We start from the raw sequence: 11,477 nt of genomic DNA, 5'->3' as shown, positions 1-11,477 counted from the left end.
ATTTTTCTCTATAAAAATGATCGTGTTATGGTCATTTCTATAAATAGCATCTTATTGCACAGACCATTGGGAAACCTGCATCCATTTCACAGGAGAGCAGGGACATCTCGCCCTGCGGGTGTGTGTTTCTAACTCATCGATTTTACGCTGCTCATTCTTCATCCCAGTGGTGTTTGGTCCTTTGGAGCACTGAGCCCCTTTGAGTGTTTGAATGACGAATACACATAGGCACAGCACCCAAACATCTGTGTACGGCTCTGGGTGTCGCAGGCTTCCTGAGGTTGATCTGACCCCTTCACCCCGGGCACGGCAGGGGAGCAGGGGTGGGGGCGGCGTCAGGAGAGTGGGAGGTTGGGAACATGACTTGCTCCCTGTTGGATGGGAAGACCCATCCCTGGACTCTTCAGGCTAGGGGCGCTCTCTCAGCAGCCTCGTCCAGACCACATGACTCCAGCAGCTGCCAAACCCCTGGGCAATGCCAAGAGCCTCCTGGCCTCAAACGGGTTGGGTGACATTCACTTCCTGGCGCTGTCCTCCCAACCTGCTCAGTCATTAGGAAATGCCTCAGCGGCAGCTGTCACAGCAATAGCAGCAGCAGGACAAGCTACATGCCCAGCCCCTCGGGGTGGCTCTGCTCTGCCCCAAGAGGCCCCGGTGCCTGTGCCGGTGGATACTGCTCTTCCTGGCCTCGGCCCGAGTGAGTCTGGGGGCCCAGCTGGGGGTGGCAAGGAGCGGGACTCCGGTGGAGGCTGGCCAGGTTCTGGACCACAGCTGGAGGGATGCAGGGCAGAGGGATTGCGTGCGCGGTGTCCTGGGGAGGGGAAGCAGTCCCAGCCGAAACCCCGGGGCCTCTGCCTCACAGGCTCGCTGGCCCACAATGCGGAGGAGGGGGCCCTGGGTAGGTGACAGCCCTAGCCGGTTTTCACAGGGCTGTGGCTGTGGGTGAAACCAGCGCCGAGGTTTCCTGCGGTCAGCTCCCTTGGTCCGGCTCTCACGGGGCCAGGACCGTCCTCCCTGGCCCCACAGGTGGCTGGACGGGTGGCTGTGTTTAGTCATTCCGAGAAGGAAGTTCGGGTATACACTGATGCTTCTTCATCTCGTCCTTTCTTTAAAAACACTTTACGGGTGAGATCTGCAGACACACAAAGAACTGTACATAGGTAATGTATACAACTGGATTCTGGGGCTCTTATGAGGTAACTGCTATCCATGCATATCTGTTAAACCAGTGTATCTGTAGAAGTCTGAGGGCTGGGACATCCTATTCTGCCATCTTGCTCTCGAGTCTTCCACTGCTCCCTGGACCAAGGTCTGGGATGCCCTCCAGGGAGGCACATCTATCTGCACTCGTGAAGGCAGACGTACGTAGCATGAGCTGCCTGCCCTGTGTCCACCCTGTACTGTCAGTGTGACTTCGAATAAATTACTTAACCTAAGCCCCGAGCCTCAGTTCCCTCAGCTGTAAAATGGAGATAATCCCTACCTCCCAGAGTTGTCAGGACTAAGTGAGGAAGGAATGACACAATGCCAAGCACATAATTAGTGTTCAATAAATAGTCGCTGCTGTAATTATTTATTATTAGCTCGACACTGGTCCCACCTCTCCTAGGAAGACGGTCCAGCCCTCCTCTCCTCAGAGTTTCCTAAAGCGCCAATGGGAAGGCATCGTGGCACAGAAGTCTCACATTGTTATTTAGCTGGTTTGTGCCCAAAGCAGAACACGCCCCTCGCAATTCTTCGGCTGCCTTCTGCCCCATACCCAAGACAGAGTTGCCGGTAAGAGGAACTCAGGGATAAAGAACGAAACGGAATGAAGAGAAAGGGAGGGACACACAGAGGGAGTGGTCAGGGAAAGACTGAGAAAGGGAGGTAAGAATGTGGGGAAGGAGGGTGCCATTGTCTGGGAATGAATGACAGCCTCTTCTGAAGCACAGGAAGGAGAAAGGACCACCCACAGAGGTCATCAGTGGGAGCTGGGGTGTCTTTTGAATTCTTGAGTCCTTTTACATTTGCACAAACTCACATGAAAAGATAAAGTCCCTTCTCCCTCTCCTGCTCGTCCCAAGGAGGATAGTGCCTCCTGGCTTGGGAATAAGCTATTCACCCAATCTATTCATTGATTCTAATAACATTCTCTATACCATCTATGGAACTTCCTTTCTCTCTCTCTCTCTCTCTCTCTCTTTCTTTTTTTTCTCTCTCTCTTCTCTTCTCTAACATCTCCCTCCCCATCACCTTTCCAGGTGACCTCAGACAAATCACTGTCCCCTCTCTGGACCTGAGTCTGCTCACCTCTAAAACTAGATTTAACTAAATGACCTCAAAAGTCCTTTCTTCCCCTACCATTCTCTTATCTATCTGCTTTAATTCTCTTGCCTGTCTTGATAGCTTCCTTTCCATTTTTAAAAAAAGATTTTATTTATCAATAGAGAGGAAGAGAAATTGTAATTGCTTCACTTTAGTTGTTCATTGATTGCTTCTTGTATGTGCCTTGACCAGGCAAGCCCAGGATTTGAACTGGTGACCAACAGCGTTCCAGGTCAGCACTCTATCCACTGCGCCACCACAGGTCAGGCTATGCCTTCCTTTCGGTTAACCAAATAATCTGGGATATTAATCATCATTCCTCCTTTTTTTAAAAAAAAAAATCATTTTCAAGAAAATGTATAAATGTCCACTAGGCTCTACAGCAGGGGGTCCCCAAACTTTTTACACAGGGGGCCAGTTCACTGTCCCTCAGACTGTTGGAGGGCCGGACTATAAAAAAAACTATGAACAAATCCCTATGCACACTGCACATATCTTATTTTAAAGTAAAAAAACAAAATGGGAACAAATACAATATTTAAAATAAAGAATAGCCTGACCTGTGGTGGCGCAGTGGATAAAGCATTGACCTGGAAATGCTGAGGTCGCCGGTTCGAAACCTGGGCTTGCCTGGTCAAGGCACATATGGGAGTTGATGCTTCCAGCTCCTCCCCCCTTCTCTCTCCTCTCTCTCCCTTTCTGCTCTCTCTCTCTCTCCTCTCTAAAAATGAGTAAATAAAATAAAAATTAAATTAAAATAAAGAACAAGTAAATTTAAATCAACAAACTGACCAGTATTTCAATGGGAACTATGCTCCTCTCACTGACCACCAATGAAAGAGGTGCCCCTTCTGGAAGTGCAGTGGGGGCCGGATAAATGGCCTCAGGGGGCCGCATGCGGCCCGCGGGCCGTAGTTTGGGGACCCCTGATCTACAGTTTCACAGAGGATTTTCTCAGAGGATCACTGCTCATCTCCAATGTCTAGCTCAATACCTAGCATGCTGCAAGCACTCATGTCTGTAGAATAACTGGATGGATGAATGGATGGATGGACAGATGAATAGATGGACAGATGGAAGGAAGGAAGGAAGGAAGGAAGGAAGGAAGGAAGGAAGGAAGAAGGAAGGAAGGAAGGAAAAGGAAAGGAGGGAGGGAGGGAGGGGGGGAAGAAGGAAGGAAGGAAAGGAGGGAAGAAGGAAGGAAGGAAGGAAGGAAGGAAGGGAGGGAGGGAGGGAGGGAGGAAAGTAGAGAGGGAGGGAGGAGAGGAGGGAGGGAGGAGAGGAGGGAGGGAGGGAGGGAAGAAGGAAGGAAGGGAAGGAGGGAGGGAGGAAGGCATTGCCACCATATGCCTGTGAGGAGTTATGAAATGCAGGAGGACATGTTAGCATTTGGTTGACTTAAGAAAATCATGGTTAGCCTGACCAGGCGATGGTGCAATGGATAGAGCATTGGACTAGGACATGGAGGTTCAAGACCCCGAGGTCACTGGCTTAAGCATAGGCTCATCAGGTTGAGCACAGGGTCGCTGGCTTGAGCGTGGGATCATAGACATGACCCCATAGTCAATGGCTTGAGCCTAAGGTCGCTGGCTTGAGCAAGGGGTCACTCACTCTCCTGTAGCCCCCCCCCCCATCAAGGCACATAAGAGAAAGCAATCAATGAACTAAGGTGCTGCAAGGAAGGAAAGTAGGGAGGGAAGGAGGGAGGGAGGAGGGGAGAAGGAAGGAAGGAAAAAAAAAGAAAGAAAGAAAATCATGGTTATTCTGAGAAGAGCTCCAGTTTAGCGTAGACATTTACAAACATTATTAAACAAAAGTGACTGAGAAACACTGGCATCACCATCTTCATTTTTATCTGTTGTCCATCACCTACCTCATCTGTTGCCGTCCTGTTCAGTTATTCGGACTTGAGGGGAGCTGCCCTCTGGCAGGACTGTGGAGCTCTTTTAGTCAATTACAGAAGGAAGATGTAGGGAGAAGAGGGAAGGAAGGGAAGGCAGATGCTAGGAGGGAAGAGGATTTGGTATGCCTTAACAGAGTGCTTACAGCGTGCCAGACTCCTCACTCATCTCAGCTCACTTAATACTCTGAACAACTGAGAGGAAGTAGTACCATTATTATCAACCCCATCTTACAGATGGAAAACTGAGGCTCAGCTCGATTAAACAACTTGCCTGAGGTTTTATAGACAGTAATCGGTATATCAAGGCTTTGAACCCAGCTCCCCAGTCTTGAGCAGTTACAACCCCCAACCCCCGCCCGGGGTTCACACTGACAACCTCAGAAACTGAAGCTTGCCAACCACTGCAAAGGTTTTGGGGCTGCTTGCAGGGTCCCAGGCCCTCTATCCAAAATTTCATGTTCTTATTTTGTTGGGGGTTTTGGGGTTTTTTTGTTTTTTTTTGTATTTTTCTGAAGTTGGAAACGGGAAGGCAGTCAGACTCCCACATGTGCCCAACCGGGATCCACCCAGCATGCCCACCAGGGGGCGATGCTCTGCCCATTTGGGGCATCGCTCTGTTGCAACCAGAGCCATTCTAGCGCCTGAGGCAGAGGCCATGGAGCCATCCTCAGCGCCCGGGCCAACTTTGCTCCAATGGAGCCTCGGCTGCATTGGAAGGGAAGAGAGAGACAGAGAGGAAGGAGAGGGGGAGGAGTGGAGAAGCAGATGGGCGCTTCTCCTGTGTGCCCTGGCCGGGAATCAAACCCAGGACTCCTGCATGCCAGGCCGACCACTGAGCCAACTGGCCAGGGACTGTTGGAGGTTTTTTTTGAGAAATTACCTTTACATATTTTTTTGCTCCTTTTTAGTTATGGGATATTTTCAACTTGGGAAAAATGGATTTGAAACCATACCAAGAGAAGGGAAAGATTCCAAAAGATTTGTGCTTTGTCAAATTATAGTTGTCCTCCTATTAACTAATCCTGTTCCCATTATATCATCTCTCAGTTCTGTTTGTTCCCAGACCAGTGTATCCAAGGGGCTTTGATGAAACAATATATCAGGGAACTATAACAGGCAGTCAAGGTTCCCTCTCAAGAGGTTGTTCTAAATGAGATTAGACCACATTCTTTTGATACTGGAGACTTTTAAACGAGGACACCGAGGCCTCACCACATACCCAAATGGGTGTTTCCCTTCGAGGTCATCATCTCGGGAAGTTGTGTACTTAATCCAACAGTTCCACCATTGAAGCGAACATTTTTGGAGCCTCTCCTTTGCTCTCAGTATTTAAAACCTACATGGTAACTTCATGGTGACTCCATATCTTTAAATGTTTAAACTCCATTTAAAACAATACTGTGCCACTTGAGCGCGCAATTCCCCACCAGGCTTGGCTCCCAGTGACTTTCAGCCGTTTTCACAGTACCAGGCATATCCTCAAAGGATGAAAATCTGCCCTTACCGGGATTAATCAGAAGGTTCTCGAGCAGCACTCTAAGGAGAATCTGAAGAATGACTGAGCTGTCACAGGTGGAGAATGAGCCTACAGCTCCCTGATGTGACTATGCAGAGGGCCAGCCGGCAGCTGGATGTGTAAGTTCCGTACTTTATTTTCAAAGCAGTCCTATTGCTTTCTAGCCACACATAGCACAGAGGAATGCAACCAGGGGCGGGATACAAACCAATGGATCAGGCAATCCCTGAGTGGGGAGACGGAGAGACAGCAGAGGCTTTTTTGAAAAATAGCCACTCTGGGCACAGGCCCACATGGGGGCCAGGACAGAGGCTAGAGAGCATCTACTCAGCCTCCCGCTTCCCCTGGGAGCTGGGTCTTCCTGCCTTCACTTCCAGCAAGGAACCTGGCAGAGGTGAGGCGGTGAGCTCACCAAGTGTGTGTGTGATGGTTGAAGTGAGGTATCAGGGAGGCCGCACCTTCACCACACTCCAAGGACTCCTTCCAAGGTCCAGTGTGGCTGGGCTGGGATCTCTCATTATCTGTCTCCCCATGCCCCCTTCCGGAAGCACCCCTTCACCTCCTCCTAGGGGTCTTCGGCTCTGGGTCTGAGTTGAATTCAGGCCCCTGAAGAGGAGCCGCAGAAGAGGAAAGGGGAGGAGGGGAAAACAGAGGACCGGAGAGGAGGAGAAAGGGAAGGAGGCGGTGGACGCAGGGATGTGGAAGGGAGTTAAGGAGGAAAGCAACACTGATGGTCACAGCTCTTCCCACCCACAGCTGAGGCCCTGCCCTCCCCAGCGGCCATGTCCGAAGGAGAGAGCAAGGACAGCTCGGGCAGCGAGTGCCCCGTCTGCTACGAGAAGTTCCGTGATCTGGAGGGCGCCAGCCGGACGCTGAGCTGCGGCCACGTGTTCTGCCATGACTGTCTGGTCAAGTACCTGCTCTCCACCCGCGTGGACGGGCAGGTCCAGAGGACCATCGTCTGCCCCATCTGCCGCTACGTCACCTTCCTCAGCAGGAAGAGCTCGCGCTGGCCCTCCATGCTGGACAAGAGCTCCCAGACCCTGGCTGTGCCCATGGGCCTGCCGTCCGCGACACCATCCAGCACCCTGGGCCACACAAACCCCTTGGCCATCTCCCAGCCCGTCTGGAGAGCATCCCCAGGTCAGAGCAGCCAGCTCCCCTTGGACCTACTGCCCAGCCTGCCCCGGGAGCCTCAGATCTTCATCATCAGCCGCCACGGGATGCCCCTGGGGGAGCAGGACAGCGTCCTGCCGCGGCGCGGCCTGACAGAGCTCTCCGAGGCATCCCCAGCGCCCAGCTCCAGCCGCTCTTTCTGCTGCCGCTCGCGGGCCCTGCTGCTCATCACCCTCATCGCCGTGGTGGCCGTGGTGGCCGCCATCTTGCCCTGGGTGCTGCTGGTGAGGAAGCAGGCGTGAGGGGCGGCCCCTGCGGGGCCCCCGGCGAGGCCCGGCCCCTCTGCGCCCTATGGGGCGGGCCGAGGGCAGACGTGGGGCAGAGGCCCCCTCTAGGATGCGGCCACCTGCAGGGGCGGTGCGTTTCCAGGCCCCCAGCTCCTGGCTCCCAGCAGGCAAGACGGGGCAGCTGGGGGCCGTGGTCTCCGAGGCCAGCGCCGAGCTGAGCACCTGAGCTCCGGACTGAAATGGAAACCCCAGGTTCTAGGCCAGGGTCAAAAAACGCGATCGAAGCCTCTCCTCGGAAGAGCTGTGCCCACCCCCCATCCCCGTGTAGGCTCCGCAGACGCCTCCCCTTCCTCTCGGCTAGAGCTGAGCTAGGTGGGAGGATGCGTGGCGGCCCCTTCCTGAGCGCTGCCGGCCCTCAGGTGTGGTCCTTACCTGCCACGCGACCTGCCTGAAGTCAGGTGGGGCTCCTCTGTGGGGACAAGGAATTCTGGGTGGGGGCCCAATGGCAGGACCCCTCCAGGTCGGAATACCCACCGGGTTCTCTAGTTTGTTCTCACAAACAGACGGGAAGGGGAGGCACTGCCGGAAACCTCAGGCGCTCCCCAGAATCTCAGCGCTCATTCACGACCCTCGCGGCTGCGCCACTGGGCACCGTCCCACCCCCACATCCTCCCTGCCCCCAGATCTCGAGTCTGGAAGCTGTACTTCCCCAAGGAAGCAGCTGATCTCAAGGCTGTGGCCCTCGGTTTCCGGGGGAAGTAACAGAAAAGCATCTTCCTGGGAAGCTGAGGCCAAACCAGGACACGGGTCTGTTGATAGAGGCTGAAGCCAACAGTATGGCCCATAGACACAGCCCGAGTTCTCCCCAAGCCTCGCAAGCCCAAGGAATGGCCCAAATTTTGAGACTTGAGTGGTCAAGGATGGGCCGGAAGCTGGAGAGTGCAGAAGGCTGATAGCCAAGACTTGAATCAGCTGAGAACTATGTGAGCAAATTAACCCCTGGGGGCTCCCACCTCTCTCCCAGCCCAAGTCCTCCTCCTCCTCCTCATCCTCCTCTTCCTCCTCTTCATGACCCAACCCCTCATTAGAGGCCACACCAGCCCAGCCAGTTTCTGAGGTGTATTCCCAGGCTGGGCTGGGTAAGGAAGGGTGGGGAGGAAAACAGCTGTGCTTGTCAGGGACACGACAGTCTCAACAAATCCTGAAAGAGGCCGTCAGCCACTGGGCAAGGCCTCTTCACCTGGTGCCCCCACCCTGGACTGTGCCGGGGTCCCTTGAGGAGGACCCCTAGGGAGCAAGTGAGGTGGGAGTAACTATTTTCTGTTGCGTAAGGCCCATAAATCACTGGACCTTTTATTTTACATTAATTTTAGGGTTACAAACAACAAAAACTTTTCCAGCTGTTCTCTCCAGTAGGTAGGTGGCGATCTGCAGTCCAGGTGTGCCGACAGCCGAGCCCTCCACAGTCTGTACCTCTGAGCAGTTTGCTGTCTGTGGGAAAGAAATAGCACTCTGCCTCTGAGCGAGTTCCCAGGTTCCGCTACAGAGACTACTCGGGACAGGGAAGGTTGATTTAAAGCACGTATGGATTTCCTTATGCTCTTTTCAAGACTAGAGAAGAGCCGTCGGTGCTATTTGGGGGATAGTTGGATTCACGGGGTACATATTTACTATAGGAATAAAAATGTCAAATTTACAAAGACTCTAATGAGTCTGTTTTAACCTCAGCCAGACTACTTTACACAGTGTCATGAATTTCTGGGGACCTGATTTTCGTCTCTTCAGATTCTGTTGTTTGCCAAAAATTAACTTCAAAATACCTGCAGTGTTTTCATATTGTTCAGCAGTGACTTGTAAATGGTGCTTCTTTTATTTTCATAGAATGTCAAAAGCTTATTTTTTAAATAAACGTATATATTTTCTCAAAGACTCCAGCGACGTTGCAAACCCAAGAGGGGGAGATGACCCAAGCTAGGACTTTTAAGATAATTCATGTGAGACAGAAGTGACAATTTGAAAGTACAAACACAAAGAGCTCTTAAACATTTATTCAGCCATACTTGCGAAGGAAATGCAAATTAAAATTCTACTGGCATGCCACTTTTCACCTCGTAGTTTGTCAAACCCTGAAAGTTTCAAAACCTACTCTACTAAGGGGAAGCCGGTGAGGTGGTGGGACTGTGTATTGGCAAAGCCCCTAGGAAGAGAAATGTGACATTACCTATTAAAATGTCCACTTTGAGCCAGCAATTCCTGCTCTAGAAATGTCTCCTACAGATACACTTGCCTAGATGAGCAATGACATATCACATGTACAATACGGCGTACTTGCAGCATTGTTCACAATAACAATGGATTGGGGTAACCCGACATGCCAAACAATGGGGACTGGTTATAAAACTTAAGGTGCAGGGACTATTACACAGCTATAAAAAGAACAAAGGAGAAGTCTATGAGCTGACATGGAAAGTCTTCAGGATTCAATGGCCGATGGAAAAAGGCAAGGTGTAGAACGCTGGTATCAGAAACTGCAAACTGTGTAGAAAGTAAAGAAATAAGAATTTACATTCTTACCTGACCAGGGGGTGGATCGGTAGATAGAGTGTCGACCTGGGACGCAAAGGACCCAGGCTCGAAACCCCGAGGTCGCCAGCTTGAACGTGAGATCATAGACATTGCCCCATGGGCTGCAGCCTACCATCACCCCCCTACACACCCCTGCCCCCCAGTCAAGGCACATATGAGAAAGTAATCAATGAACAACTAAGGAGACACGACAAAGAATTGATGCTTCTCATCTCTCTCCCTTCCTGCCTATCTGTCCCTATCTGTCCCTCTCTCAGTCTCTCTCGCTTTAAAAAAAAGAATTTACATTCCTATCTGCTTATTGATGCATAAAGAAATTGGGAAAATACACCAAAATCTAATTACAGTGATTAATGATGGAAGGGAATGAGAAAATAAGAGGGGGAATAGGAGGAATTTTCCCTTACCTTTAATACTTTCTCAATTTTTGAACCAAGTAAACATATCACTTATTCAAAAATTAAACTGAAAAATTGTATTAGAAGGTAGAGATATCTTCAGTGTACACGCCCATCGCCTGGTGAGGAGCTGGCCCCAAGAACACTTGAAAGCTGCCAGACTGCTTGTCCTTTGGCCCTAGAGTGTCAGCTACTGGCTCCGTAGGGCTGGTTTATCTAGCTAGGGGTGTGACATCTTATGCTTAACAGGCACCCCAGGAAGGACGGTGACAAGTTCAGTATTCTCAGTGTTCCTAAGTCCCTATGGCTTTCTTTGGGCCTTACCATTTAATGTGCTTGTTTTGATTCTTCTCTACCCTTCCTCCCCTTTCTCAAATAAAATCTTTTGCTTTAAGCAACCACTCTGGGGTCAGGGTACAATAGGAAAATATAGATAGGTGATAGATAGATAAATAGATAGATAGATGATAAACAGACCCTATAGCCAGGTTACCAATAATCTTAATCTGCATCTGTGTGTACAATTTGTACCCCAGCAATCCTCACTGTATGAGGTGGTTCTGATGAACAAACGGTGAGCTGAAGGGTAATGGTGATGACTTAGTGTTGGATGAAGGGAGAGAGGGAAGGAAGTGTGAGAGGAAAGGGCGACTGCAGAAATGATGGGGACGCCAAAGAAACATGGAGGGCCCTTGTGAGAAGAGAGGAAGATGGGGAGACCTAAGAAGACAGGGTTAAGGAAACTAATAAGGACAATAAGAAGGGGGGGGGGAGCAGCAAGTGGATACAGCATCGGACTGGGACACGGAGGACCCAGGTTCGAGACCCCGCGGTCACCAGCTTGAGCACGGGCTCATCTGGTTTGAGCAAAAGCTCACCAGCTTGGACCCAAGGTCACTGGCTTGAACAAGGGGTTACTTGGACCGCTGTAGCCCCCCGACTATAGCATCCACCGGGTCAAGAACAAATGTCGGAGACTTTCAGGAGTATAGATGTAACTTTATTGGCCAGTTTTACCTGCGCAGGGGCAAATTCCGGAGGTGTCCAGAGACACCGTGCTCACAAGGAGCTACAGATGGGAATCGCACCTAGCGCTCACAGCTAAAGCTTTTTATAAGCTAAGCAAGCAAGCCTCATACAGAAGCAGATGTGGCGGTAACCTATTTGCTAAGGGGGCTGCACATAGCATAGCAATAGGGGCTGGGGTCTAGCTCATTGGCGAATTCCAAACCTAAACTTCTGATAAGGGTCTTTTAACCAATAGAATGCAAACGTTTGTCTCTTTTTCCTTTTTTTTTTTCTTCTCTCTCAGCTTCCCAGAGTCCCTATCTGTCTCTGCTTCTTGAACGACCTTGGGCATGTTA

The 11,477-nt window shown here is 50.9% G+C and overlaps 1 protein-coding gene across 5 annotated transcripts; it reads left to right on the top strand.

Annotated features, from left to right (window-relative positions):
- Positions 1-579: 579 nt before the first annotated feature.
- Positions 580-9,024, top strand: RNF222 (ring finger protein 222). Of its 5 annotated transcripts, none has more exons than XM_066364844.1 (4): positions 587-697; positions 1,614-1,776; positions 5,676-5,845; positions 6,483-9,024. In XM_066364844.1, exons 3-4 carry the CDS (start codon positions 5,842-5,844, stop codon positions 7,142-7,144), a joined length of 666 nt encoding a protein of 221 aa, XP_066220941.1. In that variant the 5' UTR covers positions 587-697; positions 1,614-1,776; positions 5,676-5,841; the 3' UTR covers positions 7,145-9,024. The 5 variants fall into 5 exon arrangements, with proteins under 5 accessions (XP_066220938.1, XP_066220941.1, XP_066220940.1 ...); XM_066364843.1 differs by lacking the exon at positions 1,614-1,776 and adding an exon at positions 1,027-1,160; XM_066364845.1 differs by lacking the exon at positions 1,614-1,776 and adding an exon at positions 1,027-1,160 and having other exon boundaries at positions 5,641-5,845.
- The last annotated feature ends 2,453 nt before the right edge of the window (positions 9,025-11,477 follow it).

The sequence above is a fragment of the Saccopteryx leptura genome, chromosome 2 (genome assembly GCF_036850995.1).
Source record: "Saccopteryx leptura isolate mSacLep1 chromosome 2, mSacLep1_pri_phased_curated, whole genome shotgun sequence".
In the NCBI taxonomy this organism is placed as follows: domain Eukaryota; kingdom Metazoa; phylum Chordata; class Mammalia; order Chiroptera; family Emballonuridae; genus Saccopteryx; species Saccopteryx leptura.
The sequence above is the reverse complement of the archived record's forward strand: the minus strand, read 5'-3'. Positions and strand labels throughout refer to the sequence as shown.